Source organism: Peromyscus leucopus, chromosome 14 (genome assembly GCF_004664715.2).
Source record: "Peromyscus leucopus breed LL Stock chromosome 14, UCI_PerLeu_2.1, whole genome shotgun sequence".
In the NCBI taxonomy this organism is placed as follows: Eukaryota; Metazoa; Chordata; class Mammalia; order Rodentia; family Cricetidae; genus Peromyscus; species Peromyscus leucopus.
In genome coordinates, this window is record NC_051075.1 from 80,003,777 (window position 1) to 80,026,608 (window position 22,832).

The following is a 22,832-nucleotide window of genomic DNA, read 5'->3' on the forward strand; positions in this document are numbered from 1 at the left end:
AGCAGTGTATAAGTTACTCAGACTACCCAGTAGAAAAGATAACTGGAGTAAAAAATGCTTCTCAGAAAATGTAAATGAAAAAAAAAAACATGTAAAGGCCAGTAGGCATATGAAAAACATGCTTCCCACCATCAACCATAGAGAAGTGCAGTAAGGCTCAGTGAGGCACCACACTCCTGTTAGGATAAAGATGAGCTGGCAAGGACATGATGAAATGTAGACGAGAACAACTATTATGGGAAACAGTATAAAGAGTCTTTTTAAAACAACTCCCATGTGATCCAGCAATCCTGCTGCTCGGGGGCCATATCCAAAGGGAGGAACCGTCTGGAAGAGCTGTTTGTGCCCTGCTCAGTGCAGCCTGGTTCAGTGTCCGAGATGGTGTCATCTGGGTTGTTCTGCAGTGGATGAGTGGATAAGGAAGAGTACTGTCTATCCAGGAAAAGATGAAACCCTGATACTGCAGCAACATGGATGAGCCCAGAGACATTAGGATGAGTGGGTAACAGGTGCAGAGACAAGCAGATGACTCTTTCAGGGGGTGGGGGAGTGGGTCTTAAAATGTGAAATTCCTGGAGTCTGAGTGGCAGTTAGCAGGGCCTGGTGGAGATGGTGTCCGCCACAGGCAGTCTCGGGTCAGCATTCAAGACTCCTACAGTGGAAACACTGGGCGTGCTTAACAATTACGAAGCTGGAGTGGTGGTGCATGCCTTTATCCAGGCACTAGCCTGGTCTACAGAGTGAGTTCCAGAACAGTCAGGGCTATGCAGAGAAACCCTATCTTGGGAAAAGTGAATGTTCTCAGAAATCACTGAAGAGATTTAGTATTCTCATTACTCAACTAACTGCTGAGGTAATGCCTTCGGTCACCAGCTCCATCTAGCCATCCTAGACGACTGAAAACATCATATGCCTAAATGTATGCAGTTCCCGTCCACTGAAGCAGGAATGAACAGACAATGTAAGGCAGAGCATGCTGTGAGGACTCTGAAATGCACTCTGCTCTTGGGCTCCTAGCAGCTGCAGTGAAGTGACGCTGACAGGCACTTCTCAGAACCCATGGATGCTGAGAGCCAGGGGTCCAGCTGCCTGGGACAGCCAAGCTTGAACTGAAGACGGCACCTGAACAGCACAGCACAGGAGAGCAGCAAGTCCTGCGCAAGGCCCTTGCCCTTCCCACTCTCTTCCTCACCAAGAAGTGGGCTTTGAGACCTACAGGCAGGAGCCAATCCCCAGCCTCACTCAGGCTCTGGCCAAACAGGAGGTAAGAGGCTTAGGTTTGAGGCTTCCTTGGCTGTTAGCTTTGCTTTGGGTGTCACTGTGTGCCTGGTTCCTGTTCCTCACTCACCCTTCTGCCCTCCTCAGCATGGTGACTTGTCCTGTTTCATGTCCTGTACTGAGCTGAAAGGGCAGGGTGGGGCTGGCTTCTATCTGGCCTGCTTCAGCTTAGGGGCAGCAAGGGCCCTCATCCTCACTGGGTTTGTGTCCTGCACTCTGCTGTGCTGTCACACTGGTGGGGTCAGCAGTGAGGCAACAGACATGGAGCATGGAGGAGGGCAGGGGTCAGCACAACACTGCTGTCAAGTGTTCTCAATCAGCTGGGCAGTGTTCCACTCACCTCACCGCAGCGGCCTAGAAGCTCTAAAGCAACACATCAAAATTAACTAATTGTCTGGAGGGATGCAGTGGGAACTGAAGGACAGGTAGGATGCGGTTCATATATTTGGGACTTAAAAAAAAAATACCCATTTTATACATGTAGTCATTTCATCCTGTCTTCCTCTGAACCCTTCTTCCCACATCTCCTTACCTCCTCCATGTCCTTTTTTTTTTTTTGGTTTTTCGAGACAGGGTTTCTGTGTAGCCTGTGCCTTTCCTGGAACTCACTTGGTAGCCCAGGCTGGCCTCGAATTCACAGAGATCCGCCTGGCTCTGCCTCCCGAGTGCTGGGATTAAAGGCGTGTGCCACCACCGCCCTCTCCATGTCTTTTTTAAATGTGACTTAATTAAGTTTTGCACAACCGTGGGAACATTATTTATTGGAGAATGGGGACCACCATATCAATGGCCACACCACTTAAGAAAATGATATTCCCTCCCCCAACCTTTAACTGAATAGATCATTAGATGGGTAGGGCCTCATGGACCCCACCCTATCCCTTATGAAATGTTGTTGGGGCCAATATGGTACACATTTGGGGTACTTTGCAAAAAAAGATGAGGTACATGCAGTCCTAAGCATGAAAAACCTGGGACAGCTCTGAGCTGAGTGCCTTTGAGCCCAGTCTGCACAGAAAGCAGCTGTGGGGGCAGGCTGCCAGGAGCACCTACATTCCCGGCCTGCCGCTGACCAAATGGTTACTCGAGAGGCATACTGACCAATGATCCCTACCACAGGCCTGCCTTGATACTACCTAGATTAGCTTTGAATTTTTGGCAATCCTGCTTCTCAAGTGCTGAGATTTTAACACTGCATTCCTAGTTAAGTATTTGTAAACAAATCAGTGAACACATGGGAAATTTGCTTCTAAGCAGTGGTCAAATTTATATATCATCTAAAAATGTCACCCAAAGGTGCTTGGGAAATTCAGCAACTATACTCTGGGGCTCGCTGCCTTCTGAGGTCATTCTAAGGTCCAGGCAGAAATGTAGGATACGGCAGGGTGAAAGGTCACTCAGTCTCAGGTCTCCCAGCAACTTTCTAAAAACAAGCATCTTAAAGCTGGCACACCTCATTCTCCGAAGATCTTACTTTTTAAGGTTGCCAAGCACACTGTAGCTATCAGAAGGAGCAGGAATGCTTTAAACAAGCAAACCCTGTTTTAGGGACTAGACAGACTGCTCAGCTGTCTGTGGACCTGAGTTCCATCCCTGGGCCCATAGGGAAAGCTGACTCTGAGAAGGATGTCCTCTGACCTCCACATGGGCACTATGACAAATACATCCCACCATAAATAAAATGTAAAAGAAAAAACCTGCTTCAGGTTTATTTAGTAAAACACACCCTTTCAACTAGCTTTTGTAAGGACACAATATCATTGTCATAGACCGGGGCTCAGCCAGTCTGTTCCTACAGCTTAGAGTCCTTAGGCCCAGGAAGGCAGTAGGGGCTGAAAGGTAAGGGAGAATTTTGCCTTGGGAGCCACGAGGTCAGGAAAATAAATCCATTGCCTATTTAGCACAAAAAAGTTCTTTGCCTACATTACAAAGCATATAAAATGCTGAAACCACTGAAAGCAAACTCAGTAGAAGGATTAGGAGGAAGAAAGTTCATAACACATTCCATTTGCTGGATACTTTTAATAAGTTTACATTGTTGATATTAAAGTATAGTTAATACAAACAGAAAAAAAAAAACAGCAACAAAAAAAACCTCTTAGGCTCAGGTGGGGAAATCCAAAAAAGCACATGAGAAACAAAAACATGCAGGGGAGAGGAGTGTGACACATGATCAGGTAGCAGAACCTTGAGATCCAAGCTGACAGCACAGGGGCCACCCCAGGATGAAGGGGCCTAAAATTATATGAACTCAGGTTGTTTTTAACCTTAAGATGTTCGAGCACCATTTCAGAAGCAGGCAAGCATGGGTGTTCCCTACTGAGGACATGGGTGAGGGGACATGCCCTTTCCAAGCACAACCACCATGCCTGGTACCCAGCAGCCTCCATGTACACACTTGACATGTAACAGGAGGCGTTGGGTGTTGTTAGGATGTCGTGTCTTCCTGTCACACACAGTGCTGTGCTGTGAACCAGAAAATGGCCAGGGACAAGAAGACTACAATAAGGCACTGCCTGAGACAGAACTGGTGGTGTACTCCAGACATCTGATCTCAGCCTTCAGTGGCATTTACATATAAATAGGCATAATAAAACCCTCCTGCATGAAGCCCAGGAAGACAATGTGCAGAACAGACCCAGGGAGGGGGCAATGGAGCCGTGCATGGTTCTCATTTCAGGCACACTACTAGAATGCAGACCACGATGGAGCCTCTCATGTAAACACCTGGCCAGCTACATTTACACTGTTGCCTTGGGATTGTAGAGACTCATCACCAAAAAAAATACTTTCTATTTAAACCTTAAAAATGACACACACCAATTGTAATTATTTAGGTTATAAATGTTTCTAATGTAGCAGCAAAGGATGTTTGTAGAAAAAATATACTTTTAAGAAAATAGCTGAAAAAAATCTAAAGTATAAAAAGTTTAAAAAATATATCTTAAGACAAAGTATTGCCCAAAACATATAAAACTTAATTTTAGAAAGTTCGCCTACCTAATTTAAAATGGACTAGACACAACTGTGGCACACCATCCTCCACAGTGATCCCACAAACAGGAAAATGAACCCAGGGCCCAAAAGCCTTCAGAGAGCTCAGTTCCTGGCAATGGCTTGCTCTGTCCTCAGGGATATAGCCCTGAGGCAGCTCCAGGGCTGCAGCCTTGCATAGGAAAACCTGTCCAGGACATTTTCAGAGTCAGAGAGTCAGAGCCCCCTTAGGGACAAGTGCTTGTCTGTCTCTGGATCATAGTACATGTGAGCTCCGTGAGGTGTGTGGCCTTGTCCTTGGCCCATCGGGGGCCTCTTCTCAAGTCTCCACCAGAATCTCTACTACATGGTCCAGCTCAGCCAGGTCAGACTTGCAAGTGGAGCTGGGAGGTGGGGCAGCTGCAGCAAAGCCCTCAAGGCCATTGCAGAGGCTGGGCTTGGTACCACTCATCATTCCTGTTAGCACTGTGTCCAGGTCATAGTAGGAACTGTCCACATCTGAGAAGAGTTCCTCCACTGAACTGGGGTTTTTGTTCTCCAGGGTCTCAAATATCTGGTCCAGTGACTTCTGAAAGCTTCCCCGGTTTTCTTGGGGGTTGTCCATCTCCCAGAGGCTGCTCTGAGGGTTCCTTTGCCCCTGTGCTGAGCTGACTATGGGAAGCTCAGAAGCTGGGCTTTGCAGGGGACCATCTTCCAGTTCAGGAGTGGGGTGCTCCCCGTCAGCTCCCCTGACTGTATGACACAGGATCTCTGTGGAGACTAGGCGGTCAATTGGTGCCCGTTCTACATTCTGGGGTGCCATCCCATGCCACACACCATCCCGACTCATTTCCTCCTGGATCTGACGGACTGTGTTGGCGATGAGGACTGAGCGGCAGAGGTTGGGCTCCACTAGCATGTGGCAGAGCTGGAGCTTGACCAGGGACATGTCCAGGAGTGACTGCCGCTGCAGGCTATAGGAAGGGACGGTGCCCAAACCTTCTACTACCTCCTCCTGGTCACCGTATTTCCTCTTCAGCCCTCTAGCAAACATCGTGTCCTGTGGGAACCAAGGAAGACACCATTTAGCATTCTGCAGCCTCCCGGCTGACAGTACCCAGGGCAGTTTCTAACAGCTAGAGAAGTGACAACACAGAAGCGCCTGAGACACCATCTGGAGGCTGCCTGACACAGCCACTGTCACACAACACAGCTCCAAGTTGTAGCATAATTTTCATCAACAGATAAATGAACACAAATAGGAGGAATATGTTATTTGTATAAAGCGGTGTTGTTGCTTTGAGATAAGTATCTTGCTATGTAGCCCAGGCTGGCCTTGAACGTGTGACCCTCCTGCCTCAGCTTCCCAGAGCTGAGATTAAGAGTACACCACTACACCCATCTACAGAAATACATTTTAAAGAGAATAAAAATCTGGGTACTGGGATAGGAACTTTGGTCCTTATGTTTGTGGGACAAGATCTTTTAGCCGCTGATTCATCTCTCCAGCTTTTAAATTTTTATTTTAAAATAAAAATATTATTTTAAACAATAAATTTGAAATTAAATGCCAAGTTGTTCTCAACAGAATCTCCAAAATATGTAAACTTTAGGATTTCTTTACAGACACAAAAAGGCTACTTTTTCTTCTTCCTTCCAAAGTCAGAGACCTTTACGTAATTTATGTGACTTCTTGAGTATTTATTCCAATGAAATGAAAGCTAAGGCTCATGTAAAAACTTGTACAAGAACGGTCGTAGTACTCTACTCACAGTTGTCCCAAACTGGAAATAATCAAGTTGAAATGACCGGAGCTCCCATTGGAACTACAGACCAGAGAAAAGCCAGTCGCCAGTCTCCAGAGGCCACACCCCAATCAACTCCATCCTCCTTATTATACTCATGCAGGAGATCTCAGGGGAGAGAACATGCCTGGACAAGTGTGCTGGCCACAGAGTGCCCAGCTCCCAACACATCACACGCAAACCTAAGCGAAAGACAAGTGACAAGAGGAATGCAGAGTCTCAGGTTCTTTTGCAACTTCATATAAACAATTACAATCTCAAGATAAAAAATTAAGAGACCTAATGCTAAGAGCTTCTTTTTTTCCTATAAGACCATGCCCAGGAAAGTAAGCAGCTGTTCCTGCCCATGCCACCCCTCAAGTTTTATCATCTACTTCGTAGTGAAGGAAAGGAGCTTACCACCAAAGTACAAATAATATCAAGAGAGGCCAGAGAAATGGCTCAGTGGTTAAGAACACTGGCTGCTTTCAGATGATCCAGGCTCAATTCCCAGTACTTACATGGTAGATCAAAGCCATCTATAACTTAAGTTCCAGGAAACCCAATGCCCTAGTCTGACCCCCAAGAACACCAGGCACGAACATACATAAATGCAGGAAATACACAGAGAACATAAGTCTAAAAAATAAAAGACTATTTCATGAGGCCAGGGCAATAATGGTTCAGCAGGTTAAATGCTTGCAATTAAATCCTTACTACTCATATAAATGCTAGAGCTTGGGAGGTAAAGATAGGGGATCCCTGGAGCAGGCTAGCTCTGGACTCAACTGAGATCCTGCCTCAATAATTAAAGTGGAGAGCAAATGGGCAAGATACCAGACATCAGCCTCTGACCTCCATCCATACACACACACATGCACACAAGACACAAACACAAAACAACTAAATTGCTCGGTAAGAATATTCAGGGTTATGTTGTTTTTGAACTAGGGTCTCACTAGGTAGTCCTGGCTAGCCTGGAATTCACTGGGTAAACCAGGCCAGCCTCTGCTTTCCAGGTGCTGGGATTGTTAAGGTATGTGACACCATGCCAGGCAAATGCTTTTTAAACTTCTGTTTGATTTGGAGCTGGAGATGGGCACCCTGATTCTATTCCCAGCACCTATATGATGGCTCATGACCATCTATAACTTAGTTTCCATGGTATCCAACAGACACCCTCTTCTGGCCTCTGGAGGCATTGTATGCATATAGTGCAGCCATACATGCAGACAAAATACTTACACACATAAAATAAAATCTTTTAAAGACAAATAGCTGGGTGGTGGTGGTGCACCTTTAATCTCAACACTAGGGAGGCAGAGCCAGGTGGATCTGTGTGAGTTCAAGGCCAGTCTGATCTACAGAGTGAGTTCCAGGAGGCACCAAAAACTACACAGAGAAACCCTGTCTTGTAAAATAAATAAATAAAAATAAATAAATAGCCGGGCGGTGGTGGCGCACGCCTTTAATCCCAGCACTCGGGAGGCAGAGCCAGGCGGATCTCTGTGAGTTCGAGGCCAGCCTGGGCTACCAAGTGAGTTCCAGGAAAGGCGCAAAGCTACACAGAGAAACCCTGTCTCAAAAAACCAAATAAATAAATAAATAAATAAATAAATAAATAAATAAATAAATAAATAAATAAATAAATGTAGGTTGTGTTTGAGCACTTGGTCCCCAGGTGATGGTACTGTCTGGGAGGTTACAGAACCTTTAAGAGGTGAGGCCTTGCTGAAAGAACTGCAAACCCAGGACTGGTTTCAAGTTGTATACTTGGCTCTACTTTCCGTTCTCTGCTTCTGTGTGCGGATGACATGTGATCGATCACTGGGCTCTGGGCTCCCTGACAACCAGACTGGCCTCAGCCTTGCACTGCTGTGCCTTCTCTGCCACGATGGACTAAAGCATCCCTGCTATAACTGCACGTCCAGACAAACCCTTTCTCCCTAAGTTGTTCTTTGTCAGAGTATTCTATCACAGCAGCAGAAAAGCAACTAATATAACTTTGCATTACAGAAATTTCTTCTTTGGTGGTGGTAGTATGTGTATTTAACAGGCTGTTCTCTTAACTTCAGATCCTTCTGCCTCAGCCTCCAGAGTGGAGGGATTACAAATGTGGGTCCCTAAGTCTAAATTAGATTTTTTTTTCATTTTTTAAAAAACAATTACATGTTTAAAGCCACTGGGGGGGAGGGGTAAAACTGCTAAGTTTATTGAGAATTAATATACTATGTCAAGGGCTGTGTGGTGGTGGCACATGCCTTTAATCCCAGCACTTGAGAGACAGATGCAGGCGGATTTCAGTGAGTTCGAGGCCAGCCTGGTCTAAAAAGTGAGATCCAGGACAGCCAGGACTGTTACACGGAGAAATCCTGTCTTGAAAAAAATATATATCTAGGCCAACTGTATCAAGAAACCCTGGATTAGGGGGTGGGAAGTCCCAAAAGTTCCTTTTTGTTTCAGAGTTATCTCTACAATTTCAACTCTTTGTGATTTAACACAGATCTCAAACCAAACTTGCTCATATGTCATGAATTAAACCCTGTTTTGCAGACAGAATACCTAGCTGCCCACTCTGACCCTGAGAATCTGAAAGATAACCCAACTGGAAGGCAGACTGGTCCAGGGAGGGCAGTGTGGCCAACCAGAGGATGCATGCAGTGGGGAGAACTCACAAAAGGACAGAGAGGAAGGAAAAATGGGCTCCTGAACTGGAAGTTTCCAGAAGGTGGAGTACAGGCTGAAGAGAGATGTCATCAGTGGTGCAAACTACAATACCAATCTCTAAGATAAAAGATGCTCACTGGAGAGACAGTGACATGACTATTACGAGATAACCAACTGCTTTCTGTTTGGATCTGAAGTCTGCTCCACAGGACAGAATTCATACCTGGTATTGTAAACCTGGTCAAAAGCCCATGGCTACAAGGTCTAATCCCCTAGGGGAAAGCCTACTCCTGTTATCTTCCTAATGGATGTGATGCCCAAACTACCTTCTAAATATATTTAAACCCCTAGTCAGAGCAACTTCCACCATTTGCAATAGACTGTATTTAATGCAGAAGAATAAGGAACTAGTGAGTGCTTAGCCTTAAACCAGCCATCTGTATCAATATGCTCCTTGGCTCCAAGGCTCAGGAAATATCCTGGAAGTGAGGCAGACAGAATCTAAGAGGTAGAGGATGAAGAGTTTTGTGAAACAATAATGTCAAGACATGACATGCTGCTACACACATGAAATCACAGCAGCTGTGGTTATGTGCAAAGATGGGACCCCGTTAACATTCCTTCACAACTGAGGGGAGGTGCTCGGGAAAGGTGGCCAGGGGAGGGAGCCACCAAAGAAGGTTAAGTTGCCCATGCTCCAGTAAACTCCTGCCCATGTTCATGCCAACAACCCTGATCAAACTGAGGGTCACAAAACAAAAAGAAAAAAAAAAAAGATAAGCAGGCTTCAGCGACTCACACTTCATATGCAGAGACAGATCAAAGGACATTAAAGCCAGTAACACGTGTGCTTTTGAACCTTGTATTCAGGAGGCAGGACGATCACTGGTTTAAAGCCAACCTGGGCTACACTGACACCCTGTCTCCAAAAAAAAAAGTTAATACTAAGCACAAGGCTCCTTGGTACCTCAAACCACAAAACCCTGGGTGGGTACACCCAATGAAGAACACCCAATTCTGAAATCCAGACAGGGCTCTAGTGCCTCTTTGGGGATGGAAAGTTGACTTTGTACTGAGCCACAGCCAGACTGATCAGCAGTCAGTAGTGTTAAGAACACACCACTGCCAAAAAAGCAAGCCCAGAAGTACCTATGAGCATACACTCTTATAAGAGACAAAGTACAAATGCTTCTGGCTGGAGCAGAGGAAACAATTCTAAACCATAATCTTCAATGACCAGCTCAGAAGGCTCACCTATAAGAACAACTTAGAAACCAGCAACCTCTCCAGGACACTAATTGGTAACTGCCCAACAAACATCCTATAGCCAGGATATAAAAAGATAACAGCATCTCGGGGTTGGGGATTTAGCTCAGTGGTAGAGAGCTTGCCTAGCAAGCACAAGGCCCTGGGTTTGGTCCTCAGCTCTGAAAAAAAGAAAAAAGAAAAAAAAAAAACCTCAGGTCATCAGGCTTGTGTGACAAAAAAGATAACAGCATCTTGTTGTAGAATATTATTTAACTAGGTAAAGATGTATCACATTTGTTTATGCTGTGGAATATTACTTTAACTGTGTAAAGATGTATTACTTTTGTTTCACTTTGCCTGCCTAAGGCACCTGATTGGTTTAATAAAGAGCTGAAAGGCCAATAGCTAGGCAGAGAAAAGATGGGCGGGGCTGGCAGGCAGAGAGAACAGGAGGAGAAATCTAGGCTCAGAAAAACAAGAGGAGAGAATGAGGGATATGCCCTGGGCAAGAAGGCAAGCAGCCTCCAGCCAGCAGACACAAGTAGTGAAAGTAAGATATACAGAAGCAAAGTAAAAAGCCCCAAGGCCAAAGGTAGATAGAGAAACAGGTTGATTTAAGTTACAAGAGCTAGCCAGAAACAAACCTAAGCTGGGTCAAGCATTCCTAACTAGTAAGTCTCCGTGTTATGATTTGGGAGCTGGTTGATGGCCCCAAAGAAAAAGCTTAGTACAGCATCTCTGGTGCCATCTCAGGACTAACCAAAGTGGCAAATACCTACTACAACCAGTCATAGAACCTAAGAAACAAATGACAGTCTTACTTATTCATTCATTCAATTTTTTTTTGTTTTTTGAGACAGGGTTTATCTGTGTATAGCACTGGGTCCCTGTTTTTCCTAGGTAGCAGCTGGCCCTGCTTGTCTAGGTCCCCTTAGTTCATCCTAAGGTTGCAAAGTTTCAGTCTGCCATGTGACTAAGTCCACAATAAGAAAAGGAGGGAATCTGGAACCCCATTAGATGAGGCTTTGTGCTCTGAACTAATTCTGGGGAATCCATCAAGCAGGCTATGCTAGACAAATGTGAAGATTTTTATCTCTCTGGATAATCAGCCTAAGGGAAAAAGAAGACAGAACTGTAGTGTGATGGTAAAAGCCTTTAAATCCCAACCCCAAAGGCAGATGGATCTCTGCCAGTTCAAGGCAAGCCTGGTCTACATGCAAGTTCCAGGCCTGCCAAGGATACACAGTGAGACTGTCTCAGAAAACCAAAAAGGCAGAATTTTTCACCAGGGGCTTTAAAAACTACTCCTTGTGCCAAATTGAGAAGCTATTTTTGCTAGGCTGACATCTGTTTCTGCAGAATCATAAAATTAAAGCTGTTTTGCTTCTTAAATTTGTGATTACAGAATGAAAGTATTGGTTCTCACATAGGAGATGCTCATCACCTAGTCAGCCCACCCCTAGCCACCCCGCTGCAGAGCTTTCCTCAAGACTGCAAATCAGTGATGGGACCGACCAACTCCGAGCTACAGGAGCCCTGCTATACGGCCAGCCTCCTCCTGAGCTACAGAAGCCCTGCTGTACGGCCAGCCTCCTCCTGCTCTCACTTGTTTGGTTGCTTATTTCCACAGTTCACTAGACAATCTGGAAGAGAATCCAAAATCACAAAGAGCAATGCTCCACAATTCTAACCACTCAGAGAAAACCTGCCATCCTCTAGATTCCTTTTTCCCAGCCCTTTTCTTCTTCCTAAGCACTAGCTTTCACTTGTGTTGAGTGCACAGCAGTTCTGCTTATCATGTTATGTAACAAGTGGATCATCTCTGGTGAGTGCCCACTTGTGCGCACAAGTATGCCAGGCAGTCTACAGCCAGGACCCTGCAGTCTCCAGTCACCGATGTTTTCTATTCTTGGCACTTGGTTTCTGTGCCCTTAATTCCTGATTTAGTACTAAGACTCAGGGCAGAAACATTTAAGGCCCTTGATAACCTCATCACACTGTTTTCTAGGAAGCGTAAGTCCTCACCAATTTCTTTCTACATTAATTTTTGCATATTTGCTATCAAACTACCTCTCCTGATATACTAATTTTGCTTAGGGTACATACAACTCTTGCACAACAGAGCTTTAACCTGTTGTATGAATTTTAATTCAGATATATATATATATATATATATGGTATATATATACCAGAGCCAGATATCAGGGTGAAAGCTCAAAGATCAGAGAAGCAGAGCAGCCAGGCACTAGTTCTTCCCTCTACGAAATCCTCAGCCTCAAGAGTGAGTTCCTGTTTCCTCACACCTTATGTACCTTTCTCTGCCCTGCCATATTACTTCCTGTGATTAAAGGCATGTGTGCTTCCCAAGCAAAGGCATGAGATCTCAAGTGCTGGGATTAAAGGTGTGTGCCACCAATGCCTGACCTCTATGTCTAATCTAGTGGCTACCTCTGCCCTCTGATTCTCAGGCAAGTTTATTAGTGTACACAATATATCACCACATTAACCAACACTCCTTATCTTTGCTAGTGCCAGATGCTGTCCTTCAGACTTATTCACCATCCTCAGATTTAGAGATTTAAAACAAGGTGGGACTGAAGAGATGACTCTTACAGATGATGAAGGTTGGGTACCCAGAACTCACATGATGGCTTACAACTGCCTATAACTCCAGTTCCAGGTATCCAATGTCCTCTTCTGGTCCCCGAGGGTACCTCCACACACATGGTGCACATGAACTCATGCAGGGTTGAACTCACCAACACATACAATTAAAAAAAAGGGGGGGGGTCCCCACAAGATAAACTGTGGGGTATTCACAGAACAAAAGCCCTGGAATGAAATATCCAATTGTGGGTGCTTACCTGCTGCTCTGCAAGAGGAAAGAGGGAACTTGAGGTTAAAGACCTGTATCACCAGCACATGTTCTGACCAGCCCTAAATGGTTGAGCCCTAGGGGGCTCTCCTAGACTGGCCTGGATACAGCTCCCTGTGGCCACCTGTGTGCCCGTCCTGAGGTTGCTTAATCTTTCTACTGAAGGATGACATGCAGCTTCCTGGGCTCTGACCATGAGTTTAGGCAGCCATCAGTCTTGGTTTTACCTGAATAGACCTATCACAACCAGGGCTTGGACTGTAGCCACAATTAAGCACTAATCTGGATGTTGCATTTTTAAGTTGAATCAGGATTTAGTGATTTCAGAGCTGGGCATGGTGGCACACGTCTAATCCCAACACTTGGGAAGCAGAGACAAGAAGAGTAAGAGTTCAAGGTTATTTCTGGTTACAGTGTCAAGTCTGAGGCCAGCCTGGACTAAAGGAAACCCTGTCTCAAACAACAACCATAACTGCTTTAAACTACTTCCTCAAAAAGAGAGTGGGAGGAGGGAACAAGTCGGGAAATTGCTGGGGCCAGTAAACTTGGTGGTTATTTGATGGAATTTATTGACCCACTATTTCTGCTTGAGATTTTTGTATAAACAGTTAACTAAAAGGTCCTTATTAGCATTATCCTTGGGAGGACCTGGCGCTTTCCTATGCCTGGAGGTATTCCAGTGATAACCTGAGGGAAACTTCCTGACTCCTTCTAAGACTAGCCCCTCTAAAATGGGGAGGGGATTCCTCACTGCATTTTAAATTTCACCTATAAAACCTCGACGAAGCTGCATGCAGGAGGCTGATGGGGCAGTTTCCTGTGGATCAATTAAATCAATGGCTGGCTCAGTCCTGCCATCTGGTAGTCAGATACAAGGGCCACCAAGAGAAAGTATAAGGGTTCTGTCTGGACCAGTACATCTGTCCCAGGTTCTCGGAGGCCCCCCCTTCCCTGGTGACCCTATTTGGGTGAGAGACACTATAGAAAAGGTCTCCGGCTCTTCTTTCTAGTCCCATTTAGCCTCAGGCTAGATTAGGGAACACCAAGCTGGCTTCCAGTCGATTCTCAACGATGCCAGTGTAGGCAGTATCTACCGGGCCACAGATGATCAGTTCAGAAGGAAGTGGGGTCTACTACAGTAGGGGAAGAGCAGGCAACCCAAGACACTTGATAACCTCAGGGGAACTAAAATTCAAGAAACAAAGGGGAAAAAAAGAACTCAAGGCCAACACTCACCAGGCAGGAGGCTGCAGGGGGCCCACCCTGACCTCTCGGAATCCGTCCCTAGCCAACAAGCAGAGGCTGGGAGCTCGGCGTTGCCAAGAGCCAGGGAAGAGTCCACTGCCCCACAACTGCGGCCCACGCGCAGTTCTGAAGACGGACGCACAGCAGGGGCGGCCAGACGGGCCACGAACCGTCGGGTGGAAGACCGACCCGGGCTCAACCAAAGGAGCGCCGGAGGAGAGAGGCAAGCAGAGGGGACACAGAAAGGAGGGCCACGGCAGGAAGAAAGAGCGGAAGCCAGGGAGCGTGGGCGGCGGCGGCGGGCGGGAGAGCCGGCTCGTCCCCGCCGCTCCGGCTCTCGGTATGTGTCACCCGGCACGCCGCGGCGTCCGGGACGCGAAAGGGCGGCGGGCGCGGGCGGAGGCCCGGGGCCCCCGGCGCGGCCCGGCTGCCCTGGAGGCCGCGGAGGCTCCGAGGAGCCGACGAACCAGCCGCTTACCTGGGCCGCAAGGCAGGCCGCTACTCGGTTCGGGAGGCGAGACCGCTCAGCGGCCACAAAGGGTCGCCATGGCGCCGCCGCACGAGCGCCAATTGGTGGAGTGCGGGGCGGAGCTCCGTTCAAACCCACGCCGGGCGGAGCCTCCCCAGGGCGGGCTCCCGCGCGGCGTCTGCAGCCGTTAGGATCGCGCGCCGGGCCGCCCCGCCCCCCACTCCCATGCCTCCCCGCGCCTCGCTCCGCCCCCACGCCTTGTCTCTCGGCGGCTCGCCCTCCCCCCGCCCCGGTCCCAGGATGCCGCGCGCTCGGGCTCCCAGGATCCCCCGCGCCCGGCTTCAGCCTACCCCCCCTGCCCCTTCCCCCGGTCCCAGGTCTCCGTGCGCCCGGCCCCGCCCCCGGCCCCCCGGTTTCTCGCGCTCGTCCCTACAACCCGGTTCCCAGTCTCCTCCCTCCTGCCGGCGCTTCTGGCTCCTCGCCGTCGAGCAACCTGGCGACCTACGGTCGAACCTGGTGGCGGCGGCGGCGGCGCTGTGCACCGCTCCACCCCGCGCCTCCTTGGAAGGTATAGAAGAGCTGAACGAGCCCCCGCTGGTGGAGTCCCCGGACAGGTCCTGGTTCGAACTCCCAACACCGACACATACAGTGTCCTGGTAGTGCACAAGTTCTTAAAACAGGACACCAAGCCCCGACGCCGTTGATTAGGGGGAGCTGGGTGGATGCTGCATGTCCAGCTGAAGGGAGGATACCACATTAAGGCATGAAACAAGCTTGTTTGCGGGGAAGGACTGGAAAGCTCCCCACCTCGGCTCCGAATGAGCAGAGCGTTCAAGAGAAAAGCCGGTGCCAAACGAGAAAATGTATCAGTGCCCTATAAATGGCTGTAGACATCGTTGCCCTATGTTTTGTGGACTCTGTCCTCAACTCACGAACCCACTCCCATTCTTGGGCGTACTTTCCCTTTCTTACTCTGCTGGAAAGGAATGTTCTCTGAATTTAGACCATGCTTTTCCTTTTTAGTTACTATTAATTTTTGGGCTTTATGTGCATTAGTGTTGCGCCAGCATGTATGAATGTGTGCTTGCAGATGTCACTGGCAACGAGGTAAACTCAGCATCTCAATCTGAGGAGCTCTGCCCAGGATCTTAATGTACACTGCAGGAAGGTTTCAGGAATCTGTGAAGCAAGATTGGGGAGGGAGTGCACACCCAGAGGGGTGTGTGTGTGTGTTTGTGTGTGTAGCTCAAGAGAGTCCTACTTGAGCATCGTAACAGCAGTCCATAATTTTGGTGGCTTTTGAAGTTACTTTGTTCAAAGGATATCATCTAAAAGATGAATAATGCAGTGGAAGTTCAGGACTCTAATCCTATCCCTCAGGAGGCAAAGGCCAGCAGATTTCTGTAAGTCTATATGGAGAGTGCCAGGCCAGCCAGGCTATGGAGTGAGACCCTGACTCAACATTTTTTGTGGGGGCTGGTGAGATGGCTCAGTGGTTAAGAGTCCTGGCTGTTCTTCCAGAGGATCAGGATTTGATTCCTAGCACCCACATGGTGGCTCACAGCCAGGCATGAAAATGGTGCGCAGACATGCATGCAGGTAAAACCCCTACACAAATAAAAAATTTTTTAAATGTTTTTTGTCAAAAGGGTTTTGGTTGGTTGGTTGATGGGGTTGTTTGTGAGACAAGGTCTCACTAGGTAGCCCTTAGCTGACCTGGACCTTGCTATGTAGACTGGGCTGGCTTCGAATTTGCTGAGATACACCTGCCTCTGTTTCCCAAGTGCTGGTATTAAAATTCTGTGCCACCACCACACCCACCATAATGATTGTTTTTGTTTTGTTTTGTTTTGTTTTGTTTTTGTTTTTTTGTGGTTTTTGGTTTTTCAAGACAGGGTTTCTCTGTGTAACAGCCCTGGCTGTTCTGGAACTAGCTCTGTAGACCAGGCTGGCCTGGAACTCACAGCGATCTGCTTGCCTCTGTCTCCTGAGTGCTGGGATTAAAGGCCTGCACTACCACTACCTGGCTAAGTGCTGTGGGATATCTTTGTATGCTGTGACTATGTGTGACTCCCATTGGATAATAAATAAAGCTGTTTTGTCCTATGGCAAGAAAGTGTACAGCCAGGCGGGAAATCCAGGCAGAGATACAGAGAGAAAAAGGGCGGAGTCAGGACGAAGGAACAAGATGTCCGGTAACACCACAGCTTCGTGACAACATACACATTTATAGATATGGGTTAATTTAAGATGAAAGAGCTAGCTATCATGAAGCTGAAACCATAGGCCATAGAGTTTGCAATTAATATAAGCCTCTGAGTGCTTATTTGTAAGCAGCTGAGGGACCTGGGCTGGGAGAGATATAGCCCGACCAAGGGGCAAGGCAGGACTAGAGAAACTTCCAGTTACAGCTGAGTTGTTTTTTGTGTTTGAGTGTTTTGCTTGCTTGTCTGTAAGAGCACCGTGTTTGTGCCTGGCGCCCTTGGAGGTCGGAAGAGAGTGTTGGATCATTTGAAGTTGCAAATGGTGAGCTAATGTGTGGGTTCTAGGAACTAAACCCACATCCTCTGCAAAAGCAGTAAGTACTCTTAACCACTGAGCCACCTCTCCAGGCCCCAAGATTTTTTTCTTTGAAAGTGAGATTATAGAGAGGTAGGAGGTGTGTGAGAAACAAAGATCCTCACTTCAGGCAAGAGCACTGGAGACCAGAGTGGCCCAAGTGGCAATTTACTTTACAACCTTCCAAAGCCACTGTTAGCCTAGGCTGGCAGGCTCTCTGTCTGAACGCAGAGAACAGTTTTCATAACCCTCATACAAGCCCCTTGCCCCCTTTCTTCACGGCTGATGAGTAGTCGGGAGGGTACAAGGTCTTGTGCCACCTGGGTCTTATTCCTCCCTCTGCTGCTCTTCTCCCTGATGTTTGCCCTTTTCTCAGCAAAATGATGACTGGGTTCTGTATTCGAGGGCAGTAAAGAAACCACTGAAAAGGCCGATCCATGGGCGGAAGGTTTTTATTGTGGGTAAGAGAAAGAAAATATCCAGGAGCGTCCGGAAGTCTGGAGCAGAGAGAAAGAAGCAGACTGGACATGGCTAACTGAGAAGAGTGGGGCCAGGGGGAAAACCTGGCCATTATAAAGAGAACAGGGGTGGGGCGGTCCTGGAATAGCCTGTGGCTAGGATGGTGAAGGAGAATTAGGGGAGCTGACAAGGGACAGAGGATAGCTTGGGGGCTTGTGAAGAATACCTGGTACTTGTCAGTAGGAACTGAAGGAGCTTGGAGGCCAGCATGGGATTTGACAGGCAACCAGGTACATGTCAATGAAGAGCCATCTGTCTCTTCTCCCAGAGGCAAGGGAAATGACTCCTGTTGGGGAACAGAAACCTGTTCCACAAGTTCCCTAGGAATGCTGGCTTTTGTCTAACCATCAGAAATCCTAGAGTCCAGCTTGAATTGGACCAAGGCTGTCAATTTTGCACACATGCACTACCTGAGATCTAACAGATTTACCTCTATCTTATCAGATACATGACCTTGTTATGTCTTCAGGCAAGCTTGATTGGAACTGATTTTCGACTCTAAAACTTCCAGTTTGGGTATGGGGTAATACTAACAGAACTTGTGTTGTTTGTTTGTTTGTTTGTTTTAAGTTTATTTATTATGTATACAGTGTTCTGCCTGCATGTATGCCTGCACTCCAGAAGAGGGCATCTGATCTCATTATGGATGGTTGTGAACCACCATGTGGTTGCTGGGAATTGAACTCAGGACCTCTGGAAGAGCAGTTGGTGCCCTTAACCTCTGAGCCATCTCTCCAGCCCTGTTTGTTTGTTTTTACTTCTGGGGCTTTTTTGACTCTTTGGGTGACCTAACACCCAGCTCCCAAATAAATCACATGTGGAGTCTAAGTCTTACTTATAAATGCCTGGCCTTAGCTTGGCTTATTTCTAGCCAGCTTTTCTTAAATTAGCCTGACTACCTTTGCCTCCGGGCTTTTTCCTTTTCTTACTTCTGTATATCTTTCACTCTTATTCTGTGGCTGGCTGTGTGGCTTGATGACCGACCCTGGAGTCCTCCTCTCCTTGTTCTCCTGCTCCTCGATCCTTCCCCCCCCCCAAATTTCTTCTTCTATTTATTCTCTGCCTGCCAGCCATGCCTGTCCTTTCTCCTGACCTGCTATTGACCATTCAGCTCTTTATTAGACCAATCAGGTGTTTTAGACAGACAAAGTAGCACAGCTTCACAGAGTTAAACAAATGCAACATAAAAAAATACAACACATCTTTGCTTCATTAAACAAATGTTCCACAGCATAAACAAATGTAACACATCTTAAAATAATATTCCACAACAGATTTGGGTGGAGGTAACTAACTTAGCCTGTCACCAGGGATCCAGTGTTTCTATTTATCCATAATTAGACTTAAGTTGACTCAAGATAATTGGGAAGCCAACAGTCCCAATGAAAAGGTCCAACATGGGGACACATGTTTCCACGTAAGACTTGAAAAAGCTTAAAAAATGTTCTAAACACAAAATGGAGCCAAACATGGCTTCCTAGTTCCTCAGTCTCTCATGAGGGCCACGGTACAGAGGTGTCTCCCGGGCACTGCCTGCTGGCTTGAGCCACCAGTGCATCATGAGCTGAGCTGCGCGGCTGTTTAAGGTTTTGCTCATGCAGACAGAAAAGGTTACAGATATTCAGTAAAGCAGGTTCAGACAGAAAAAAAGCCTCTAAGCAGGTTACAGTGTGTTTAACAATGTGCGTAAGTTAGCCGGGCAGTGGTGGCGCACACCTGTAATCCCAGCACTTGGGAGGCAGAGCCAGGAGGATCTCTGTGAGTTCGAGGCCAGCGTGGTCTACAGAGTGAGATCCAGGACAGTCACCAAAACTACATGGAGAAGCCCTGTCTCAAAAAAAAGTAAAAGGGTATAGACAGTCATAAAAAATAGTTTTAAAATAAGAAAGAGATGCTGGGCAGTGGTGGCGCACACCTTTAATCCCAGCACTTGGGAGGCAGAGGCAGGCGCATCTCTGTGAGTTCGAGGCCAGGCTGGTCTACATAGTGAGTTCCAGGAAAGGCACAAAGCTACACAGAAAAACCCTGTCTCGAAAAACCAAAAAAAGAGAGAGAGAGAGAGAAGTAAAGCAATAATTAACAAAAAGAATAAGCCACATAAGGATGGGGACTATATAAAATACAGAGAGTTTGGACTTCATATGGTGCTTTGTTAATTTTGAATTTTTTAAATGCTAATGAACAGACAACAGCTGCTGAGAGACATTGGATTGTGGAAGGGACTGCTGAATTAAACCAACCTATATACTTTAGGAATGCCTTAACTTTAAAATGGAAGTAAAAAATGTATTACGCTGGGGAGAGGTTGTGCTTTTGTTTCCATATGAAACAAAAAGCTATGGATTCTTTCAAAGATCAGATTACTAAAGATCAGATTTAACCAGAAGAGACCACCTGAGGATCTCGGCTACAGATGTGAGGGAGGAAGCCAGGAAAGACTGCAGGACAGGTGACCTGTGTGCTGACCCCCTACGTGGGGACAGCTCTGAGACGGAATGAGACACGATAAACCTTATTGGCTAGAGAGCCCTCAATCAATTTGATTATACAGTCCAAACAAACAAAGTTAACAGATGCCTTTTACCTGCTCAAATATAAATCATCTTTCGCTGGCATGTGCATGCTGCGCATTCCATACTTGTTTTAATACAGCTATGTATGTTACCTTTCAAAGTCTCTATGTTTTCATAACAAAAGGACTGGACACAAATAGAGATAAGACAAGTAGCCCAAATGATTCAGCCTCTCAGAATGCCTCAGTTACAGTTTCCCAAAAAAAATCTACATCCAGAACAGTTTCAATGCTGCTAGCTGAGATCGTCCAGCCTCACAGACTACTCCAGCCAGGACTTCGGATAAGCCCTGCACTCTCCCATCACACAGAGACTAAACAACAAATGATACAGCTGGCACCTCCAGGACTTGACTATTATCCCAGTTTGCCCAGCACCCCAGACAGCAGGAAGCAGTCTAGAGAGCATGACACCTACATACTCAAGAGATGGAGTGGGTGGTTTTCGGTCATTCAGTGGGTTATGGATGTTTGTCATCATTTAGAGGGGTTGATTATAAGTTGGTATTATATGGTATTGGAATGGTCAGGAAAAAAGCTAAACAAAGAAGATTAGATTCAGGGATCTCCTTCTGAAAAGAAAAGGGGGGGTATAAGAATGATAGGATAAAAGGGTAGATTATTGAATCTACTTTCAAACTAAAAAAACTATCAAAAATTTATATTGGTATGGATTTTTGTATATTGATGCAAATTTAAGGTTATTTTTGTTAGTACATACTGTACATATGTTCCTACTCTTGTTTAAGGTATGTAAAGTTTTAGTCTTTGAAAGCTATTTAGGATATTAAAGAAATACAGCTTTCAAAAACTAAAACTTTATATAACCTTTTAAAATGAGCTACATACGTACATTACCTTAAACAAGAGTAGGTATAGATGACTATAACAATTGAACTTATAGTCAGGTATGTTTTCAAGGTCATACATGAGAGGACTGAGCAGATGCCATAACAGGCTGCTCAGTCTTCTCTCAGAGATTAGGCCTCAATTTCAGTTTCCTAAGACCTATCAAGCAGTTTCTGAGGGAACCACAAACGAAGGATAATCAATCTCAAACACCCCTAACAGCAAGGACGAGGAGGCCTGGTACATGCAGTACCAGATCAGGCCAGGCCTGATCCACATCAGCAAGCTCAAGGAGATAACCAAATAAGGACAAAGCCTAGGACTTGTCCAGGCATTCCCCAAAATGAAAAACTGTACCCCTGACCAGTCCCTGACTAGCCTTGGTCAATTAGAATGTACCAATATGATTGCCACTTGCTTAAACCAATCATATCTAAAATGACCTGACTGCCTTAGAACCTCCCTTTGGCTGTGCTTAAAAGGAGCCTGTGAGCTCCTCTTGGGGTCATTGCCATTTTGCCTTTGTGTAGGGTGGAGGCCCAGTATACTGGAATCTTTCTTGAGATAATAAACACTCTTGTTGATTGCATACATGGATGGTGGTCTTTTGTGGGGCTTCTCCAGAATCCTACCAATGGAGAGATATATTTTAGATAGATAGGTGATCTTCAAACACTTCAAGGACCTACAGAATAGGATACTTAAAATGTTTTAATAACATAAGGCTTTTCATGACAGTGAGAAATACCTGCTCCTGGCGCACTTATTTACTTCAAAAAAGGATGATGGGCATCAAAGACCCTCCATATGAAGTTTGCTTTCTCTGTGGCAAAGCTAGCCATTTGGGAAAGAGGTCACCCTTGTGTGGTGGTAATCTAATTGTACTGAAATGTGATTTTGAATGTATGTTAATAAATAAAGTTGCCCGGGGGTCAGAGCTATTAGAGCCATAGCAAGAGTGTGGCGGTGGTGGCACACGCCTTTAATCCCATAGATCTCTGTGTGTTCAGGGATACAGCCAGCATTGGAGACATATGCCTTTAAGACCTAGGGGGCTGTACATTCAGACAGTGATGAGGCAGTCACGTGTTTGGGTTTACAACCAATGAGAAGGCAGAACAAAATACTATAAATAGACGAACAGACAGGAAATAGGTCTTTTTCGGGAAGCTGGGACACCGCAGGCGGAAGGGTGAGATTTTAGCTCTGAGCTCTGACCTCTCGGCTTTCTCCTTTACATTGTTTCTGTGTTTCTTATTTAATAAGACGGTTGGTTACATCTATATCTGGCGCCCAATGTGGGGCAAGAGTTTCCACCTAAAACCTGAGAAAAGATTCTAAAACGGAACTAAAAACAGCTTCCTAATTGTCTCTCTCAAAAGAGCAGCAGCCTGCTGGTTTGAGCTACTGGTGGGTTCCTAGAGTGTGTGCTTGACCTGCAGTATGGCAGGAATGAGGCCTCAGCAAGTGGCACATTAAGCTGCATGGTGGATTTAGCCTTTGCTAGTACAAAACAAAAAAAGAGGTTTCTGGGCTACACGCTGCTTTGATAAGAAGCATAGACCCACTATTTCTGAGAGTTGATGGCTCCCAGAGCTGGCGGAAAACATACCACCGCCATGTTGGGAAGCTGAAGTGGGCGGAGCCAGCAGCCACAGCGCTGTTTTAGGCATAAAAGGCTGCAGTTTAAAGCAATAGGCTCAAGGTAATATAAAAAATAAGGCATGTAAAGATGGCTACCACACAGAGAATCTGGATTATGTTCTCTTTGATATTTGTAACTGAAGAAAAACA

At 46.3% G+C, this 22,832-nt stretch overlaps 1 protein-coding gene and 1 long non-coding RNA gene across 5 annotated transcripts; one reads left to right on the plus strand and one right to left on the minus strand.

The window, feature by feature from the left end:
• The first annotated feature begins 577 nt into the window (after positions 1–577).
• On the plus strand, positions 578–9,639 carry LOC119089030. The gene is made up of 2 exons (XR_005092873.1): positions 578–1,264; positions 8,589–9,639. It is a non-coding gene; the product is annotated as an uncharacterized LOC119089030 (long non-coding RNA).
• Positions 3,281–14,705, minus strand: Cdca4 (cell division cycle associated 4). Of its 4 annotated transcripts, none has more exons than XM_037210904.1 (3): positions 14,549–14,705; positions 6,024–6,238; positions 3,281–5,311 (listed from the first exon to the last, which is right to left on the minus strand). In XM_037210904.1, the coding sequence occupies exon 3, from the start codon at positions 5,303–5,305 to the stop codon at positions 4,592–4,594; it is 714 nt and encodes a 237-aa protein (XP_037066799.1). In that variant the 5' UTR covers positions 5,306–5,311; positions 6,024–6,238; positions 14,549–14,705; the 3' UTR covers positions 3,281–4,591. The 4 variants fall into 4 exon arrangements, with proteins under 4 accessions (XP_037066799.1, XP_037066800.1, XP_028739525.1 ...); XM_037210905.1 differs by lacking the exon at positions 14,549–14,705 and adding an exon at positions 14,062–14,462; XM_028883692.2 differs by lacking the exon at positions 6,024–6,238 and having other exon boundaries at positions 14,549–14,704.
• Between the last annotated feature and the right edge of the window lie 8,127 nt (positions 14,706–22,832).